Raw genomic sequence first — 21,921 nt, forward strand, 5'->3', positions numbered from 1 at the left:
AGCACCGGCGTCAATTCCGAACCACACATTGGGCTACCACTGGTATTGGTGCCGACTGCGCTTTACCCAGTGTAGATTGTAGTCGCCCCAATAGTGTACAGTATGCAAGTTTACCTAGGCGCTTTCACGAAAATTGGCTTCATCTGTGCCCATGATGTTGCTAAAGAAGTCTGGTGACCCGTCGGCTTTTGTGAGAACCCAATTTGATAAATCTAGACGATTCTACAGGTTTTGATCTACTTATAAGCATTGGTGCTCGTTAAGGTAGTACGGATGAAAGGTCGTCATTTAGAATCCTCCAAATTGATGACTTGGAAATTTGTATCTGGGCGGCCATGTCCTGCATGCTAGAAAGAGGGTTTGAGGCCATAAATGCTAGAACATCCGTGCATAGGCTAGGAGTCAAAGATGGAGTCCTCTGCCGCTGTTTCTTGAAGCCGGTTTGTCTCAGGTTTTCATAATTTCTGATGATAGTCAATGTGTTTGGTCTACTGCCACACTTCCATGACTCATATATATATTTGTGGCCTTCCTCTTGTTGCCATTTGCAGATCCCAAGGCAAGGATCATGTTTTCGTTCTGCACATTAGAGAAAGACATATGGCGGCTGGAACGAAACAAAACGCACCTTTATACCTTTGCACTGACGCTGTCACTTCCCTTTTGTTGTGGTAGGTTTTGTGGAAACAAGAAATCCGTGCACTTTATCTACGCTAAGACAACAGCTATCGCAGCTTGTTTCCAACTAACACCAAATGTGACGTGTTACTTTGGCCGGTGCATGGCAGATAACACACTAGCTCGATCACGATGTTTTTCTTTATTTCCTTTATTTCATTCTGTATAACTCAGGTGGAGCCTGTTCGAGGGCGCTGCTTTATGATTCGGGTAGGAACGCAGCCAGGTGATATTCTCCATATTTCACGGGGTTTACTTATCAGTCTTAAAAATATTACTATGCAATTAGTACATCGCTGAAGATACCGCAGTTAGATGTCCCTTGGCTGTGCCTTCAAATGCCTCATTGACACTTTGATAATTAGGATAGTATGTCTCGAGTTAGATAATTAATTACAATTGCCTAATTAAATCTCAGTAACAAATAATTACCGGCAGCTAGTACCCTGTACTGTAAACAATATGCACTAGGTTTTCTTCGAGTAACGCATTGCTCTTTCTTAAAATCTTGGTGCATGTTAGTTAATTGGGACACCCTGCATATATTTATGACCTTTACATGCAACTAACGATGTTCCAATCTCTAATAAATGTTGTGCATTATTAGAAATGTTTTTTTTTTTCCTGAGTCGTTAGCACTGCTTACTGGACAGAGAAGCAATAATGAGATGCACAACATTCACGTGCATTCCACACGCCATTGATTAGTCTCTGCCGAAGGGGTCACTGAAGTCTATAGGTTTTTTTCACGGTCAAAAAAGCATGCAAAGCGATTTGAAGCGTGGTGAACCTAAAGTAACATATTCATTCTCTAGGCATAGGCTATCCATACCTTTAGAAACAATTTTTAATGGGCTACCTCTATCTCTTTCAAAAATATAATAAACTTTGTTCAGTGTGTATATTTTCAAAAATATAATAAACTTTGTTCTGTGTGTATATTTAAATATATTGTGTGTGTGCATCGTACTTACAGTGGACATTTAAAATAATGTTGAAGTGAGAAAATGTGGATGAGGCAGCCACCGCTAGTGCTTCTAATGCGCAGGTCCTCCTAGTGTCAGGATTTGCAGAAATAAAGTTAAATTATGAATTTAAAGCTATGCACTTCCATGCCAACAATGATACAGTAAGCAGCAATGGCCCAGTAAAGTTTCAAGTGAAAAGGTCGACGCAAGTCAAAAGGATCTTCATATGATGCGGGTGACAAAGCTTTGGTAACGGCATGTTACGTGTGTTTGAGGGGGGGGGGGCTAAGCCCTCCCTCCCCTCCCTCCTAGAAAACTTCAGAGGGGGCTTGGGCCCCAGAGCCCCCCCCCCCCCCCCCCCCGTAGTCGGCACCTATGGTTCGCGCAATTTATTTTCTTTCATGCCAAGTTCAATCGGCAGCACTATTTTCATTTCAAACGTACAACTCGCACGCGGAAATAAATTACCCCTGAAAGCATACAGCTAGCTAGTGTAGTTGTGCATGTTTCAGCAGTTAAATTGAGTGATAAACAAAACGCAAGGTTGACAGACCAAATGCATTTAGCAAGTTTTCATACACATGTTACTGTGAATTACATTAATGCACACAGGGACAAGGACAGGAAACAATGAAGACAAATGCTGTGCAACAAGGTTTCTTTTCATTCGTTTCCTGTCCTTGTCCTGGGGAGATATTCTGTAAGAGTACAGCTAGTGGACATGTCCATTTCGTCTGCTGCTGAAGTGCTGATTGGCAGTGGCACCTAGCTGCTGCAGATGCGCAGCCCAGCATAGCCAATCAGAACTTCAACAGCAGACAAAATGGACATGTCCACTAGGTGGACACTAGGCAAACATTCTACAATTCCAGGGGGCACTGAATGTTCTGAAGTACAAGTATGTGCTGCTAGCTTCGTTGGATGCCGAGCGCATTCCTTTTCTGCATACAAATAGGTATACTCATCAAAAGAAAGCCCTACATGAAGTCCAAACATTTCGACATGGCACATCTTTGTCAAGTGCTGCTTTCACAACTTTTCTAGTGGTGCATAGTTACGCTAGATTTCAGATAAATCTAGTAACTTACACAACTCTGAGTTCATTCTATTGAGAAAATAAAATGAATTTCACAAAGCTGGGGTTTAGTGCACTAAACCCTAGCTTTGTGAAATTCCTTTTTGTGAATTCAGCTTTGCGAATACAGGCCATGGCCTGTATTCCTTGGAAAATCATAATTTATCTTCCAATGTGCAGCAGAAGTTATTCATTGAGCCTATACATGCTTAAAGGACAACTTTTGGCACATATATGTGTTTAACAATGACAACTTTATTGTCTGTTATACGTGCCTAAAACAGCAGCTTTTAGCACTTAAACATACGGTCCCTACCTAGTCGTCACTTGCGACTTTTTGCTAAAAATGTAGTGTTTTCAGCTGCCACCTGGCGACTTTTTCCAAAAAATGTTACCAACATTGTTTCGCTATAAACTTGAAGCCGAGAAGAAAGGAAGCTAATGTCTGTTTAGCAGAAATAGTAAGACTAGCACCACTTTATAAGCATTTCTGTCTTCAAAACCTGCTAAAAGGTCTACTGGCATCCCAATTACGATAATTCCAATCTACTGGGGAGGCTTCTGGGATGCTGTTAAATGAAATTTCAATGCTTTGTGTGCATCAGCTGCATCATGTGTGAAGCAGGTCCTTGTGGCTCCTGAGCAGTGACTTCATGCGCCTAAGTACCACCCGGCAGGAGCACATCTAGGACCTTGTCACTTATTGTTTCTATGGTGTCAGCTCAGTAGGTTTCCACGTCATCGTCGGCATTAATGTAACTAGCTGTTTACATCCACTTAAACATCATTCGCTTCTGGTGTATCTAACAGAGACGTGTCCTCCAAGTCTGCCTCTTGCCAAGCCAAGTAGCAGGGGCAATGTTGGCTGCCAAAGTTTGGCTTCACCAAATTAGCGGTTTGTGTTAAGCAGATTTTTTGCACTGGTTCCATGGGAAGCCAACCAGATGCTCACAAATTGTTCCTCATATCTAAATACTTAGCTTAGCTGGGTTAACCTTAACAGGAGTCTACTGTATATTGCAGGTTGCAGAAGAAAGTGTTTGCTATATCAAAAGTATATCATAAGGTGGCTGACTGCCTGCTTCGTGAGTGAACTCTAAAATCATGCCACAGGCTGCGATGGTCTGCGACAGGTTTCTCTGCAACATTCACAAGAAACACAAGCTTTAACAGAAGATGTTTGCTGAAACAAAGGCATATTTCAATACATTTCGGACCTAGGCCTGTCAACAGAAAGTGCTTCAAGGTAACAGCAAGTAATCAAACAAGGGACATATCCCGGTGAAATCAACAAGGAATTGAGCATGAAGCACAAAGATAGTAGCCTTGTGACAATGCTCCTTTTGATGTGACAGCTCGCACGAACCAACCAGCTGCAAGTTCAAAAATTATAGTGCCATTTCTGCTCAAATGAGCACGATATCAAAGGCGCCTGTATCACATAAAAGAATGAGGATGCACACTTGAATATACATATGCACGCCTAGAGTCAATGCACTACCTGCGAGTGACCTCACTACAACAAGAGAGCCCTGCTACTAGACGCGATGTGAGGGAGCCTCTTATATTAGAACTTGACACTGGCGCTGCATGCTATTTGATTAGTGACCTAACGCCGAATGTGGCCAAGTGTAACAGTTGTTCATCACATATGTTCGTGTGCAGTAAAGCGGTAATGAACGTCAGAGACGCACGGACAGATGTACACTAACATTTATTGAAGATGGTAGAAGTAAAAGAAAACAAGCAGTAAACACAGAGTACAGAATGAAAGTCACTAAAACAAACACATATCTACGTTACGTCCTACGCGCAGCGTTCAAGAAAGGAGTGAAAACGTCTGACAGGTTCAGTTCCAATGGTGACAATGATGGTAGGACTGTCGCAGCGATTCTAGTTGGAGGCCAGCCAAGGCACGATTACTCTCGTGGGAGGTGAGCCAAGATACGAAGACGGCACTGGTCATCAGATAAGGCAGGCAATGGCCCCCAACTGCATTACCGTGGCCAGCTAGTGCACTCGAACGGGTGTCAGGCGGGTGGCTTCCACTGCCACAACTCCACGTGCCACCTCGAGCAAGAGGTGGCCTCAAAGCTAAGGCCTCGGCTAGGCATCAATTAGGCCTTGTCCCAGACACGGCCTTGCGCTGCTCCAACAGGCAGCTATGAGCAGGCAACACAGCCAGGCCTGCTCCAAACGGCGTCACACCAGGTGCCACTCCACATCTGCACCAACAGGCAGGCATGTCCTCAGGGCTGCCTCAGGTACTGCAGCAGGTGCTCCCAGAACAGCACACTGCTCCTGCATCTTCCAAGTCACGAGCCCCTAACCTTCTCCTTTGGCACCCGCCTCTCTTCTTCTTCCTTTTCTCTTGTTCAATTTTCGTGATGCTGCCAAGCACGCAAGCTGTCCCTGGCTCATCTTCTTCTGCTTCTTCTTTCTTCATTCTTTTCGGCACAAAATACAAAACCCTCAAGAGTTCTCACAAAGTCCACGCTCACATAAGTTACATCAAATTATGTCCTGGCACTACACCAAGGAATGAGCTCCAACTTTTCAGGGATATCTCTACTTTTGTGCACTTGGTCAGGTAAAAAACTTCGTTTCCTGCTCAAGTGAAAGTAGAAAGACTATACTTGCTTGCTCCGATTGCTGTCAGTCATGAAAGAAACTTTTTGCAACCTTGTAGGATGAGTCTGCTTCGCAACACTCCCCATCCCCCCTAGCTCGCTGCCACACCTAAATTTTACAAAGCTCATCCTATGCCGCTTGTCCTGCAAGGGCCAATAGAAGATCAACTTCATTGTCAGCAACACCAGTGCACCTTGAAACCAACACAGCAAGCCAAATGCACAATACCATTGGTTTGCATTTGGAAACGTGACTACATGTTGCATGCTTTCGCAATACAGCAGCAAAGAAGACTTTGCATTTGCATAAAATACTATACAGCAGATCTGAAACTGTCTTCTTAGACCTGCATCTGTACTATAGTGCACTAGGATATACTATATCCACATCAAGCACTGAAAGTCAACGATGAAGCAGCAGCATCTTTCACAGTCACCTCAATCAAAATTTTTCTTAGTCTATTTTGAAAGGGAACTTGCTCAGAAAATACTGCTAGTATTGTTTACAATTTTAACAATATCACAGTGGCAAAATGCACTTGAAGACAACACTCCATCTTATGCAGCTTAGATTGCAGCATGGATCACTGCAATCTAGCTTAATACAATACAATGTCAAGTCACCAAGAAATTTTAGCATGGAATTTTTTGTGTATACGCTTTTAGAGAATGCATATAACATAAAGTTTAAGGAAAAAAAACAAAAAGATGTTGCCATATCCGAAATTAAGGTCGCTGATAAAAACATCAAGATGCTGTAACATAGAAGCCTGTGCTTACAATAGGCCAACCTCACCATGCTCACAGTGCATGTACAAGGGCCCTGCCAGCACCATGACACCTTTATTTTCTCAAATTCATAGCTCATAAGGTAGCCTTGAGTGGTGTCAGGCAGTTACACTGTTGTTTTTGCCAGTGGGCTATCTTGATTAAATTTTGGTGCAGCAGCTATGGAGCTTGTCTGATTGCCGCAACAACTTCTTTGCACTGAAATGACAATTTATTTAAGCTCTGGGGTCGATCGATGATCTTATCATGAGGCACGCCATAGTGGGGGACTCCAGATTAATTTTGACCAACTGGGGTTCTTTAACGTGCACCCAATGCACAATACAAAGGGATTTTTGCATTTCCCCCTCGTTGAAATGCAGCTGCCGTGGCAAAGGTTTTATCCCACAACCTCATGCTAAGCAGTGCAACACTATAGCCGTTAAACCACCATGGTTACAGGTTAAACCATGGTTACACCATGGTTAAACCACCATAGCTCACAGAGTAGCAGATATGCAACTGCATCTTCACAGCTTTCACTTAACCCCTCCATAAAAACCCAATCCTTCACTTTCCCGTAATACCACCCAAATCAGTGCAACCATGCAGCTAGCACCGATTTTTAACGTGCTAAGGGGCACATGTTGCAGAACATCCAGTGTCTGCAACTGGCACTGGCGTCCCTGTGAGCGAAAATTCCTGTACGTATTTAGGTATATGTATATGCCACGCCTTACTATGTGACATGCGGTATAGGCGGCTTATATTGCCATGCTATTCTATCATAAAGTTGCTCACACCTTGTCTTACATTTTTGACAAAGTTATTGCTCAGAATTTTGAGAATGACAGCTCACAAACAAATGTCATAAAACAAAACACCAACAGCGCATGCCTTTTATGTTAAATCTTCTCAGATTGAAACAATAAAAGAAACCTGAAAATGATGCTTTTTTTTTTTTTCCGCGGCTGTGCACAGCTTCTGGAATTGGCCCATGCAAGAGACCGCGTTTCTACTAGAAAGCTCGCCTTTGTGCATGGCGTTTGCTGCCCGCACTTCCTGGTAAGCATTACAGTTACATATGCTGCAGTTGCCAGGGGGCGTGAGAAGTAGTCAGGGATCTTTTACTGTTATCGTGTTACACTCTTAAAGGCAAAGCTTAAGCATCCTCCAAATTTTTGCTTATGTTTAAAAAATTTAGCCTTCTGAGACATACAATAACTGGCAGCCACTATGGCAGCTGCGGTACTGTGAAACCATGGCGGGATCGATCTAAGGAAAGCTTGACCGTGGGATAGTTGGTTCAACATAACTTAGGGTTGTATGCAAGCATTACAATAAAGACTTCAACCAATAGGAGGGTTCGCAGACAAATGGCGTGAAATTCATACTCACACCTGGTGCAAGAGGTTGGTCTACTGAGTGAGTGCAAGAATTTCACAATACTTGAGCTCATTATTATAGTAAGCTTATTAACTGAGCTCATTTTGTACATCATGATTATGGAATACTACTACAAGCACAGACATGGCATACAAACAAATGTATAACCTAGATAAAATAGAGGAAACATGAACAGCTATTATATCAGTTAACAATTCATCTTCAATTGTCTAATTAAAAAGACATCAGACCGAAACACTACATCAGTTTAAACTGATAAAGTATTCTTTCATAACTCTATTTTTGTTAATTTCGCAGCAGGAGGTTTATCATTTGAAGAGAAAATGAAGGCCAAATTTCTGTTCTATTAATTTCGCCCAGGAACCCCAGCACCGGCCAGTCAGTGTGACGTCGAAATTTCGAAGTATTTTCTTATACTTGGGCCTCGTTGGCTCAGTAAAATTTCTTGAAACTTGCTGAAGTTCAGTTGTTGGATTTCTTGGAATACAATGGAGGGCATCTTTACCCATAAACAATTAACCAGACCTAGGCAGATCCAGTCAACACCCATGACATCACTGCAAGCTAGTGCAGGAACTTCAAGATGGCACCGCCACCATCTGTCTTTCGTTTTTATGTCTTACTTAATTAAATTATGGGGTTTTACGTGCCAAAACCACTTTCTGATTATGAGGCACGACGTAGGGGAGGACTCCGGAAACGTGCACCTAAACCTGACGGGTGTTTTCGCATTTTGCCTCCATCGAAATGCAGCCGCATTTTTATGTCTTCTGGCTTTACCAAGTCTCCTCTCACTAAAGGAGTGGCTTTTTTTTATATTACGGAAGTCTAACTAATACAACTTAGCTTAATTTTATCTTTAGTTACCCTTTAAAGCTATTCACTGAACAGTACACATTGTTCCAAAAGACAATTGACAAACTCAAAAGTATATGGTGTAAAAATGCTATTTTTGGATGGCCTAGCCCAACAAATATAAAGGTATGTGCTACTTGATGTCAACTCACTGCGATATGTTACATTAGCTAGAAAAAAAGAAAAAAATCTGTCCCTAGTTTTCAGAACACAATGTATGTTGACAAAAATCAATCCAGTAAGTTTGGCATCATAAAGCAACACCGAGGCAATGAGAGGCACCAATGTGGAGAGCCCTAGGCTAATTTTGACCACCTGGGGTTCTTTAACATACACCTATATCAAGGTACGTGAGCATTTTTAATTCTGCTGGCCCCCCATTGGGATGCGGCCACCACAGCCAGAAACTGAACCAGTAACCTTCTGCTCAGCAACAGAATGCCCTAACCACAAAATCAGTGCGGCGGCAAAGCAAGCCAGACTATTAGTTGTGGGTCACTACAGAGTGCAATGCCATGTCCACAGAAATCCATAAATTGCTAATCCCTCGGCTATGGCGACAATAAAATGTGTTAGTTGTTGTTGCCAATACCAGTACCCATAAAATGCCAATGAAGAAGACAAACTGCTTGCCAGTCAATTGGAAAAAACATAACTGTGATCTTTTTGTCCAGTTCAGTAAAGCCATTAAACTGAAGAGGTGCAGCATTATTCACTCCATATGCACAGATATATACAGAAAAAGAAAAGAAAGAGGTCTGGGCTGTATACATCACTAAGGTATTTTGAAGATGTACTTCCACTATTCCTCACAAGTGGTATAAAGAGCTCTACAAGTCGACTTGCAATAACAAGCTTATTGTTCACCACCAAGAAAAATAGACATGTGCTGAGCTCAACTTCCCTGGCCATCCTGTAATAATTAAGGGGGTTACTGTGCTATAAGCACACGGGCAACACAAGTACAAGTGGCAGTGCGCCCTGGGGTTACTGTGCTATAAGCACACGGGCAACACAAGTACAAGTGGCAGTGCGCACTGTCCACTTCTACTTCTGTTGTCTGTGTGCTTAAAGTGCGGTACCCCCCTCATTAAAGATGAACTTCCACCAAGTAGCTGAACTTGCCACTGTATACTTAAATGGCCACATGTGACATGTTTGCTATCAACTTCTGCAGTGCATGTGTAAGCTCTATTTGTCTTATCCCAAACAACTACCTGCACATATTGTCGTGTCAGGCTTATTTTGTCACATTTAATAATAATAATAAATATCACTGCTGTGCAGTAAGGAAAAGCAAGCAAAATAGGGTGCACATTTTATGAATAACAAAGAAATTATATTATTATATAAATAACAAAAACATTTTATTATAACAAAGACACTTCCTCACCAGCACAGGAATTGGCATTCCTGGTGCAGTATTCGGCCACTCCCTCCCTCATGATTCCTACAATTAACCCATAGCCCTCAGTTCCCAGCAGCTGTGGAGAACCTGACCAAGACGGCGGTCAGATCTGTAATACAGCAGAAGGTGCCAAGAATCTCTAGACCCGGACAGGCCACCAATGGAAACTGACCCTGGCAACCTTTAAACACCCGAACTCTGCTGAGTGAAGCTAGCTTAGTAGGACTCTTTTGAGGAACTATCAGACGTTGTTTGGGATACCAATGGCCTTAGTGAGATTAGAACTGGTGAGGCTTATACAGTGCTGACTAATGGCCATGTCCTCTGCTATAGAAGTCTCCCAGATAAGAAGCAATACAGGGTAGGATTCCTAATCCATAAGGACATAGCAGGCAACATTGATGAATTCTACAGCATTAATGAGAGGGTAGCAGTAGTCGTAATCAAATTTAACAAGAGGAATAGATTAAAGGTAGTACAAGCCTACGCTCCAACATCCAGTCACTATGATGATGAAGTAGGTCAGTTTTATGAAGATGTTGAATTAGCAATGAGAAAAGTGCAAACTCAGTATACTGTATAGTAATGGGCGACTTCAATGCAAAAGTAGTGAAAAAGCAGGCTGGTGAACAAGCAATTGGCAATTGCGGCGTCGATTCTAGGAACGCTAGAGGAGAGATGCTGGTAGAATTCACTGAAAAGAATAAGCTGCGAATAATGAACACCTTTTTCAGGAAGCGTAGCAAGAGAAAGTGGACCTGGAAAAGCCCGAATGGTGAAGCAAGATATGAGATTGACTTCATACTTTCTGCCGATCCCAGCATAGTGCAGGATGTAGAAGTGATAGGTAGGGTAAAGTGCAGCGATCATAGGTTAGTGAGGGCTAGGGTTCACCTACATTTGAAGAGAGAATAAAATTGGTCACGAAGAAACAGGCCAACCTTGAAGCAGTAAGGGTAAAAGCAGACAAATTCAGGCTGGTACTTGCAAACAAATATGCAGCCTCATAAGAGAGAGATGAACCTGACATTGTGGTAATAAATGAAACTGTAACTAGACTGGCTTCAGAGGCAGCAATTGAAGTGGGAGGCAAGACACCAAGGCAACCAGTAGGCAAGCTCTTGCTCCCAAGTAACAAAAGACCTAATAAAGAAACGACAAAGAATGAAAATGTCCAACTCAAGAGATAAGATAGAATTTGCGAAACTGTCAAAACTTATCAACAAGGCAAAAATAAGGGATATCCGAAATTATAATGTGATAAAGACTGAAGCCGTAAAACATGGACGCAGCCTGAAATCAGTGTGAAGGAAACTTGGCATAGGACAAACCAAGATGTAGGCACTGAAAGATAAGCAGGATAATATCATCAGCAATATCGAAGGTATAGTAAAAGCAGCGGAAGAATTCTATACTGACCTGTACAGTACCCAGAGGAGTCAGGATAACGCCATTCGAAGCAATAATGAACAGTATACAGAAGCTCCTCCTATAACTAGCAATGAGGTCAGAAGGGCCTTCCAAGACATGAAACAGGGAAAAACGGCAGGAGAAGATGGAATAACAGTCGATTTAATCAAAGATGAAGGAGACATATTGCTTGGAAAACTGGCAGCTCTCTATTTGCCTTGGCATTACGGCCTCAAATACAGACCGCGTCACTCCTCGCCCCCGCAATGGTACACGTGCTTCACCCAGAGCTCTATCCGAGTGGGCTGTGTGGTGTTTGTGCAGCGGGTCTGGCGGGCCAATGGCATATCATGTGGGACTGTGCCAGGTTCCCAACGGCAGCCAGCTCCAGCACTTACCCGCCCGAACTTCAAGGTGCACTGCAGTCTGCAGACAAGGACACACAACTATGGGCCGTCCAGCAGGCCCGGGGTGCGCTCGAAAAGCACAAGCCTCACGACCCACTACAAACGGGCCCAACTGGGGTAGTGCAGAGTAGGGTACAATCCCGGGTCAACGCTTGGCCAGCATCACGACGCGTCAAACCGTCGCTTGCCGGCACTTTATTAAAGTTATCCCTATCCTGTCCTGGCAGCTCTCAATACGAAATGTCTATCAACTGCAAGGGTCCCAGAAAACTGGTAGAATGCAAACATTATATTAATGCAAAAAAAGACAGACGTTAAAGAATTGAAAAATTATGGGCCCATTCGCTTACTCACAGTATTATATAAAGTATTCACCAAGATAATTTGCAATAGAATAAGGGCAACATTGGATGTTAGCCAACCAAGCTTAACCAAGCTTAACCAACCAAGCTTAGATGTTAACCAACCAACCAACCAACTTTACAATGGATCACATCTATGCCATTAATCAGGAAATCGACAAATCAACAGAGCACAATAAGCCTCTCGATATGGCTTTCATAGATTACAAAAAGGCATTTCATTCAGTAGAGATACCAGCAGTCATAGAGGCATTACGTAATCAAAGAGTACACACCGCTTACGTAAAAGCTTGGAAAATATCTAGAGATATCTACAGCTACCTTAATTCTACACAAGAAAACCAAGAAGATACCTATAAGGAAAGGGGTCAGACAGGGACACGCAATCTCTCCAATCTTATTCACTGCCTGCTTGGAAGAAGTATTCAAGCTATTAAACTGGGAAGGCTTAGGAGTAAGGATCGACGGCGAATATCTCAGCAACCTTCGGTTTGCCGATGACATTGTTCTATTCAGCAACAATGCAGATGAGTTACAACAAATGATTGAGGACCTTAACAGAGAGAGTGTAAGAGTGGGGTTGAAGATTAATATGAAGAAGACAAAGATAATGATGAATATCCGGGCAAGGGAACAAGAGTTCAAGATCACCAGTCAGCCTCTACAGTCTGTGAAGGAGTACGTCTACCTAGGTCAATTAATCACAGGGTACCCTTATCATGAGAAGGAAATTCATAGAAGAATAAAAATGGGTTGGATCGCATACGGCAGACATTGTCAGCTCCTGACTGGAAGCTTACCATTATCATTGAAAAGGAAGGTGTGCAGTCAGTGCATTTTACCAGTGCTGACATATGAGGCAGAGACTTGGAGACTGACAAAAAAGCTTGACAACAAGTTAAGGACTGCGCAAAGAGCAATGGAACGAAGATTGCTAGGCACAACGTTAAGAGTCAGAAAGAGAGCGGTTTGGATCAGAGAGCAAACGGGTATAGCCGGTATTCTTATTGACATTAAGAGAAAAAAATGGAGCATGGCAGGTCATGTGACGCGCAGGTTAGATAAGCGTTGGACCATTAGGGTTACAGAATGGGTACGAAGAGAAGGGAAGCGCAGTTGAGGATCGCGGAAGACTAGGTGGGGCAATGAAATTAGCGGGCGCTAGTTGAAATTGGTTGACGCAGGGCAGGGGTAATTGGAGATCGCAGGAAGAGGCCTTCGACCTGCAGTGGACATAAGATAGGCTGAAAATTATATTATGAATTGATTAGTACTAAGTAGACTACAGTTTCTAGCCATATAAGAGTATTTTTGTAACTGTAGAAATTATTTACAAAAAGCATATGAGCGCGCAGCACATATGGCATTTTTGCAGAAGACCTGTAAAACGAGGCAGACATACTTTGTCGCTATTAAAGGAAGTTTGATGAGTAATTAAAAAAAATCGTTATTTTTTTTATTAGACCTTTGCACAGTTGTTTCTATTGGAAATACAGAGCCAGTCACATTTTAATGGGCACCCCCATTTTTCTATATCAGATGACTTGATGGAGCCGAACGAATATAGTGGTAATGGTCCATGTCGGTTAAAAATTTTCCTCAAAATCTTGACATGCCACAAGCTGAAAATGTCCATGAGCAGTTCACAAAATTAAAAATTCCGAATACACTCACATCCAACTTCCATGATCCAAGATTATCACTCGAGCATTCAATATTCAATAATCAAACATTGGCATGACATACATATGGAAACAACAAAGAAATCACCGTTAAGAACGGCCAACGCGTGCGGCGGCACACACTTCCATCAGTTACATGCTTTGACCCATGAGCGCCGCTCTATCGTAACTTCACACTGTGCTATGACAGCTTTCCTCCATCAATGGCGTGACGTCAGGTATTTCCCAAATGCAGGTGCGCGGAAGGGTCCCGGCGTGACAAGGCTGGGCTGGGCTACGGTACGGTCCATAGCCACGGGAACTTCTTCGTCTATGGCCGACCACTGGCTTCTGTTTATGTCGCACCCATATTGTGTCGTTTCGCCGTATTTGGGAAGGGGGTTTATTTACATTCTTTAACCTACTTTAGGTAGAAATTCACAACATTTTGCGGCGTCCAAATGTTTAAATATGTGACGTTAATGAGCAAATAAGAATTGTAATAGCGACTTTTATTTTAAATAGCAGCTTACAACGGGGGAACTACTTCTTTAAGCGCTCGTGGCGCGTGTGGCGCAAGGTGCACAGGCCTCGTTCCAAAACAAAGATTGAGCGTGTTTGTGTGCGTCCGGCAAGAAGTGTGCTCTCTGGCTTCATTGTGGCCTCGACTGGGACCGTGGACGAGTCACAGCGAGCGCGAACGATGCCCAGGAATGGAAACATCCTCGTTGTGGAGAGTGTCCTGTCGCCAGAGGGGTCAAACGTGATGGGCAAAGCGGCCGATGTAGAAGAAGACCTGGCGTCGGCCATCAAGGAGAACCTCAAACTCAAGTCGCACCAACAGCCATGCCACGTTTGTGGGCAACAGCGTCATCCCCGTTACTCGCCGTATTTTGTGCCTCGGCGGTCGGAAAGTAGTGGTGCGTTGTCTGCTGTGGCAAAAGACGGTACACGGAAGACCTGCGCTGCCGGCCATCACCATCAGCCGGAGGATTCCGACAAGGACCCCTACGAACTTTTGCAGGAACTCCTTCAGCAGGGAACGCTCATCCAAGAAGCCGTGCGGAGGCTCCAAGGCAACGTGGTGGGCAAGAAAAAGACCCCTCATTCCTTAGACAGCTCGTCGAGGGACTCATTTTCATTCTAGGATCGCATAAAAAAAAAGCAAGTTTTGCATCACATCACGGACTTTAGCAATTTCTTCCTGCCCATCAGAATGACAAACGCTGAGCGTGTGTGGCCGGATGGCTCAAACGTTTTATCCATGTGCGCGTTTCAGTGCGTTTCTCAGCCCCTGTTCGTCTAAATGCGACAGGCTTTCAAGCTGTTTGGTCTCCGCGTGTTCTGTGCGTTCGGGTAAGGCCTCGTGTCGCAAATAAATCGGGACTTGATTCCGAGTTATCGTGTAAGTGTGTTTGACATTGTATGTCGGCCCGTTTCGTTGATCCTTGGGCCCTACATGTGGCATGTACGCTGCGTCAGTCGTCTTAAAATAGGCTTTGTAATGCCTACAGCGTCCATACCGGAAAATTCCATTTTGAGGAGAGACAGTTGAACGGGAAGGACACGGCGGCGGTGCTGCAATCGCGACGCGACTGGACGTGGCTGAAGCGTCGCAGCGAGAAAGGCACAGCTCCGTAGTAGATTTTGCCATTTCAGTGCTGTCTGTTCACTAACCGATACAGTGCAGCAAATGAGTCGCCGTGAAACAGCAGTTGGGTTTTGAGACATTGATGTATCTATGCCAAGTGGTATTTCCTCTACGTGCAGACGTGTAGCCATTACCGTGCATGTGCGTACTTCGCACACAACCGATAATTTCTTTCACAGTCGCATTGAAATTGGATCGTTAGATTAGTTACTTAACGTACGACCATAAAACACAGGTCAAACGATAAATATAAATTAAGTGGAGCAGAGCAGACGACTGCGTTCTCGTTTATTTTTCTGTCATATGAACGCTTCCAACCAATCTCAATATTTTGCTACAGTGTCACGTGACTGGTTTGGCGAATCTCCTCGAGTCATTTCGCTGCTCTCTGTTGCTGTGTGTTAGGCCTATTGAGCGTTTTAGGTGTTCTGGCTTGCTGCGTCTGCTCCTCTCTGTTATTGCAAAACACCGTTCCGGCATGTGTTTTGCGCTGAATGAAGACATCAAGAGCTGCTAGTCATAACCTGACCTGTTTGAGCTCTATTTAATCAGGTTAATGACAAGTACGGAAGAGTTGCTTCAAGCGTCTGGTTTCTCATTTGTTTGGGGTAAGTAGTTTGGTTACATGTTTACTTGTTCACGGGTGCACGTTTCGTTCCATATACGGAAGCATGTGTTATCGTTTAAATTCACTGCTTTTGTAGCTGCAGCCTTTTTGTATCTACGTACCTTTGGGAATTTGCCGTCTTTGACAGTTGTAAAAATGTGGTCCAAGGTTACACCCCTCCCCCCCCCCTTCAAAAAAGAAATCTCTATACATATGTAACTGCTAAATTAAACTACTTGGCAAATTTTTATACGGGTGCCTGCATGTGCCGCTATAAAAAGAAAGAGAATTGCGTCATCTGCAGATTGCTGAAGTTCTAGGACCCAGATTGTCAGCGTTATGAAGTTCTAAAAAACATATTTGCATTAAATGTGACTCGGTGGCCTGCGATTCCAGCTTGCGGTCACAGCTTTTTAAATTGCACCATTACTTGCGAGATAGTACAATGGGGAAGAATTTTGCATAGGCACAAGTTAGATGATATGCTGAACAACTGTGCGATCAACTGTACTATTGTCTGGGGGATCGTTGCCCCTTTTCCGTCAACGCTTCTGGCGCGATTTTTTCGCTTATACCAACCAGTTTCAGGCGTTGATCGTGTAGCATGTGCCTGCCTTTTGTTTCTGCAGCAGTTTGTGGAGGCCACGACAACGAAGAATATACATGACAAGTACAGAATCTCTAGTTTAATGCAATTTGTTGACATTATGGCAACTGCAGTATCCTCAAATATACTTGCATTTGTGGCATACTGTATGTATGTACTGTATTTCAGACATAACTGATAACTTATTTGATGTCATTCTTCTTCATAACTATGCACTGTATTCACTCACACAGCCATTATGCACCACACACTGCAGAGGTTATGGTGGGGAGGGAAACGTAGCACTTTCTCGCTGCAGCTGCGCTAAGTGCCACTTTTACTGAGAAGGAATCGTATTGAGCATGTCAAGTGCTCAAAGATTCTAAAAAAAAAAAGCAGTATTGTTGCAGGTATTTGTACCTTTTTCTTTTAAACCCTAGGGTGGCCTTCTCTCTCCAAAGATGTCGAGCGAAGCAGAAACTGCCCAACAATCTGCCACAGCTGATGGCTTAGACACTGACAGCTGTGCTACATCAAAATGTGAGCCGGTACCACCTCAAGGAGCAGCGCATGAAATGTCACGTTGCCCTTTCTCAAAACAAGATAGAGAATCTCTGAGCAGTGTGAGCAGTGACTCTGGTGATGTTTCCAATGGCCATTGCTGCGATATTGAAGAAGAAGGCATAGTTGTCATTCCAGAGTACAACACCCCCATTATCGGCTATGAAGTCATGGAAGAACGTGCAAGGTTTACAGTAAGTTCCACAAAGTCATTTGTTTCCACTGCACTGTTTACATAGTTCCTGGTCATTGTATAAAAGTTGAGCATGCATTTTGGATATATGAATGATAGTCTACTAAGTATTACTGGTGATTTCTGGATGGGCACTCAAAATGGCATTTGTAAGTATACCAGTGTACTAATACTGCTCACTTGAAGATTTATTTGTAGATCAGTACCTCCTTTATCTCTTTGTAGTGCCTTGTCTGTCATAATGTGTGTAATAGAGCCAGTTTCGGTATTTTTCATATCAAATGGTTCAAAGGGCAAGTGACAATAACATGTTTACAGCGAAATGCTTCTCTCTGTTCTGTCCTTCACATTGTTTGTAGAGGAGGCTGTTTTGTTATGCTGTTGCTTAAGCACAAAGTGAATTTTAGTGTGTACAATTTATTTATGTAACTCTTGTCGGTTTAGTGGTCTGCTGGATTGTTTGCTTTATAGGCATAGTGCTGACCACAATAATAATCTGTAGGCTGCTTTTGTTGGACCATCATATTTGACAGGTTAAGTGAAAAGATTGGTACCTTGGAGTACCCATTTAATTTGTTCTACATTCTACGAACATTATGTTCGGTCAGGTGTTCAAGATCAGAGTGGAACATGTTGAAACTGGCCGCTACTGGTTTGTCTTCAGGCGGTACACTGATTTTGCAAGACTGAGCAAGAAGGTAAGCTGCCACATCACTATTGGTTGAAGAGATTTTCAACAAGATGCAGAAGTAATTTTAACACTGATTAGATATTGCAAGAGATGGGTGCTGGTGTGCGTTTCAAATGCATGCCAGCACACATAGTGCACATGTTGAGCTCATTTTAATTTTAATATGCTGTGGGTGTATAGTCTCCGTCAGATGCTTCAAAACCACTGCACAGATTAGCAGACTTGTCAAGCTGCTTACAGGGTTCCTTGTAGAGGTTTTCTTGCTTCAGAATTGCCACTGTTTAAGAGGAACAGTGTTCCTTACACTCCTTTGCATCAGGGCACAAGACATACAAACACTCCAAAACGGGGTCTTGTGGCATGTCTTGTCACTTGTGGAGTGGCTTTGAAACTTTTTCCAAAGCTTATTCCAGAACCTATCCTCAGCAGCTGTACAAGCTTTCTCTTGTTTGTTTTAATGTTTTCTTATTTGGTCATTTGTATTGCAGCAAACTGTGAGCCACAAAAGCAGCTTTTGCCCAAAGTGCATTCATGGTGGAACATTACATTGACCCCACAAACCCCAAAAACCATTCAGTACAAAGAAAAATTAAAACAACTTGTTCACATTTATTTCTGGCTGTGCAGAGTACATTTGTGCCAAGAACAATGAAATGTTATTTGAGTTAAAGCTTAGTTACTATATTATATAATTAGTAATAATTTTTCTGAATTATATACCATTGAAACTTTGCTCCAGCAAATGAAGAATGCTACTATTGGTTTGCATTGTTAAGTTTCCCGTACTTATATAAGAATTTTCAGGTATCAAACTAAGAGTATGAAGATTGATGCACTGGACTTTGTTGGTTTAAAAGGCAAACTGCTGTGAAATTCTGGACCATGTAAAAAGTCTAGTTTCAGATCCTCCTTGCAAAATTCTACTTCAACTACGAGTGGATATGCAATGAAAAAGCTTGCAAAAAAAAAATGCCATTGACACTCGCTGGAAGTGTTGCAGAAACCAGAATGTTGAAAGCCAGCTTAGCACCTGGTCATGACCTCTAAGATTGTGCAGCTGAAGATTTCGGAGACTTTGTTTTGGGATGTGTGTCACAGCCACTAACCACCAAGGGCCCATGTCGCCTGCCGGAGGGTAATTAAAGGTTGTTGATTTCAAAAAAGGGTTTCATAATTGCCAACCATGTAGGTTTGCTATAAATTATTCTATAGTAATACAGGCAGTAACCTGTATTACAAATGACATGACTCATTTATAACCATTTTAGCCGACTGCGGAAGCTGCGATAGTTTGTCTCACAATTAGCTTGGCAGTGCAGCCAAAGCCTGTGTGGTAAAAAATTGTTCTGATTATAAACTCTTGCACTACATGCTTGTAGTATGACCATTCATGTATGCAATATAATCTTGCGATTTTATTTGACCAAGGTCATTATATCTTTCTTGCACTACATATTCAACCTTACCTACATATTCAACCTTTTCTTTTTCTAGGTCGTAAATATTAGCCCCACAGTTTATTGTCACATAATAAATTTGATATATGTAGCATGTTTTATTCCACAAAGGGAAGCAAATTTGCTCATTATATTATTAACAGCTTATTTTTATGTTAGGATTCAAACATATAACAATCTAGCACTCACTTGCAGCCTGTGGAGGAAATTGAGGTGCTTCATTTTTTCTGCCCACAATTAGTTCCCCAAATGTACAGTCTCAGGTTGTGACAGCATTTAGTGATTCTTTATACAAAAGGTTGACCATTTGTCATTCCAACTCCCCTATAAATGAGCAAGTAGCTTCCATTCTGCCCTGTGTAGTAACGGCTCACAAGGTTTTGTTGGACACATTATACAGGTCGCCTCTTGGGGCTTTAGCACGGCTTTGTGGTCTTTCTTCTTTCTATGGCACACTACACTTGCACACAAACAAGTACTGCTGGTTCGAGCGCACCAAGCACTATAAAAAGCTGTATCCTTGCTTGCATACTGATCACTGATGTCCCACTATAGTCTGGTACAGCTTTAGTAGGCAGCGGCATTTGCCCCTCAAAGGCGCATGCACACAAGCCTCCACCAGTGGGTGCGCACTCCAGACTGATGTCATGAGCTGGACGGCCGATGACTCTGTCGACCAAGAACATGGCAGCCCGCGCTTCGAACTGGGCCGAGTCGTGTCAGCTTGACAATTTCTCTAGTTGCGTAGGTAATCGGCTGCCAAGCTTCAGTCATCTGGGCCTCCTGCCTTTTTAACTTGCGCCCGACTATAGGTGTGCATGCTCTGCTGATCCAAGGGAAGATGTGCATGTAATGCAGCAAGAGAGGCCTCAAGCAACAATTCCAAACAGGCATTGGGGTTTGAATACTATGTTTCAGAATCAAATTGACACAATCCACTTACACCTGGGCAAATTAGTTGACGGGGGCTAAGAATGCTGCACCCCTACAGCAAAACAAATGGGAGCTCCATCTAGAGGAGCCACTTATCTGTTGGCCAGCACTCTTGCAACATGCACCCTAGCAAAACGTAAGTGCATGCAGGGAGTACGTGACCACAAGGTGCTGCCTCCAGACACCGCGACGATGGAAGGGCATGCGCTCCCGCTGGGGCCAGGAGTCCTGACAAGCTTACTGCTAGCCACCGGCAAACGAAGAGCCACCACAGGCCAAAGAGGCTAACATAAGCACCTTATGATAGTCCAGTGTGGTCTCCCCAAGTCCTGCTGTTGTGCTTGGTGTGCTCGGGGCACCCACAAGCAAGGGACCGAATCTCGCGAAAAGTGGGCCAATGAGGCGATCTGCTGCTCCTGGAAGGGGTTGCTGCTTGTGTAGGAACAGGAGCATCAGTTCAGTGGCGCCAAAAATGCCTGAGTGCTGTCAGCGTCTGCTGCAGGTCCATCCCACGATGATGATAAACTTTCTTCACAATATTCAGGAGAAGATGGTATAGAATCTGCGCAGATTGAATTGGTTAAGACAAAGGTGAAGTTTGACATTGACCGAGCATTTATAGACCGCGCTGTGCATTCTCAGGAACAGATGTTCTGTCGTGGATGGACCCAGTACATTTATGCAATTGCACTTCTTGGCTGACATGAGCATTAGCTTCCATTTCACTGCCAACAAATTGTGAGACAACAAGCATGGAATTGAAACAAGAATTAGTAGATAGTGTATCACACCATCTCTTAGCATTAAACTAAAATATTTTTAATTGTATTGATAGCATAGCAGTAGTAAAAAAATGGTGCAATATATATATATATACATATATATATTTCTTTCCTATTTGACAGGAGATAAACTCTTTTGTGAAGAGAACAAAGGTCTTCTGTTTTAGTCTAAGCTATATTACGCATTCCTTTTTTATAATTTTCTCTTGCAAAGCTCAAACCACGATTCCCTGGTCTGCAACTCTGCTTGCCTCCCAAGCGCTGGTTTGGAAATAATTTTGATCCCATGTTTCTTGAGGACCGTGTACTGGGGCTCCAGGCATTTGTCAAAAACATTATGGGCCACAGAGATATAAGTAAGAGGTAAGTAAGCTGTTGTATCTTTAATTATTGCAATGCAAAAATGTTCGTACAGTAAAACTGTGTTCAATTTGGGTTTTGTGGAGTCGCAGTAGATGTCAAAACAAAATGATGAATTATCAAATGATCCATGAAAGCAAATGTTTATGAAATCGGTATGCCTTAATTTAGAGAATATATCTAACTTTCAGCTGTATTTTGTGTAAAATATATATAGAAACTGCAATTCTCGTAATCTCGTACAAGTTGTGAACATTTGCAGCTTGACCTCGCATGAAACTTCTACACAGCATCAAGGACTTCATAACTTCCTTTGTGCATCTTCTTCAGCAGCACATCATGCACATTTGTCGGTATACATGTTCTTTTTATTACCAAGTAAATCTGACTGTTTCATAGCCAATGAGTCAGCCGGCAACTAACTGTCCATTGCAGTGTTGTCAGTGGATTTGACAGCAGCCTGCAACACAC

The 21,921-nt window shown here is 42.9% G+C and overlaps 2 protein-coding genes across 3 annotated transcripts in view; both read left to right on the forward strand.

Moving 5' to 3' along the window:
* Positions 1–14,160: 14,160 nt before the first annotated feature.
* LOC135896157 (GSK-3-binding protein-like) lies at positions 14,161–15,026 on the forward strand. The gene has a single exon (XM_065424520.2). The coding sequence runs from the start codon at positions 14,333–14,335 to the stop codon at positions 14,774–14,776; it is 444 nt and encodes a 147-aa protein (XP_065280592.1). The 5' UTR covers positions 14,161–14,332; the 3' UTR covers positions 14,777–15,026.
* A 150-nt stretch (positions 15,027–15,176) lies between these two features.
* Positions 15,177–21,921, forward strand: part of Snx16 (sorting nexin 16) — a 40,268-nt gene continuing 33,523 nt past the window's right edge. For both annotated transcript variants that reach the window (XM_065424517.1, XM_065424519.1), the window contains exons 1-4: positions 15,177–15,888; positions 16,914–17,228; positions 17,836–17,925; positions 21,305–21,453. In XM_065424517.1, coding sequence (XP_065280589.1) covers positions 16,935–17,228; positions 17,836–17,925; positions 21,305–21,453 — 533 coding nt within the window. In that variant the 5' untranslated portion in view covers positions 15,177–15,888; positions 16,914–16,934. The remainder of the gene's footprint in view (positions 15,889–16,913; positions 17,229–17,835; positions 17,926–21,304; positions 21,454–21,921) is intronic.

Source organism: Dermacentor albipictus, chromosome 1 (assembly GCF_038994185.2).
Source record: "Dermacentor albipictus isolate Rhodes 1998 colony chromosome 1, USDA_Dalb.pri_finalv2, whole genome shotgun sequence".
Taxonomy (NCBI): domain Eukaryota; kingdom Metazoa; phylum Arthropoda; class Arachnida; order Ixodida; family Ixodidae; genus Dermacentor; species Dermacentor albipictus.

Coding starts and splice junctions, on each gene's coding strand:
- LOC135896157 (XM_065424520.2), top strand. CDS start 14,333: ATGCCCAGGAATGGAAACATCCTCGTTGTGGAGAGTGTCCTGTCGCCA.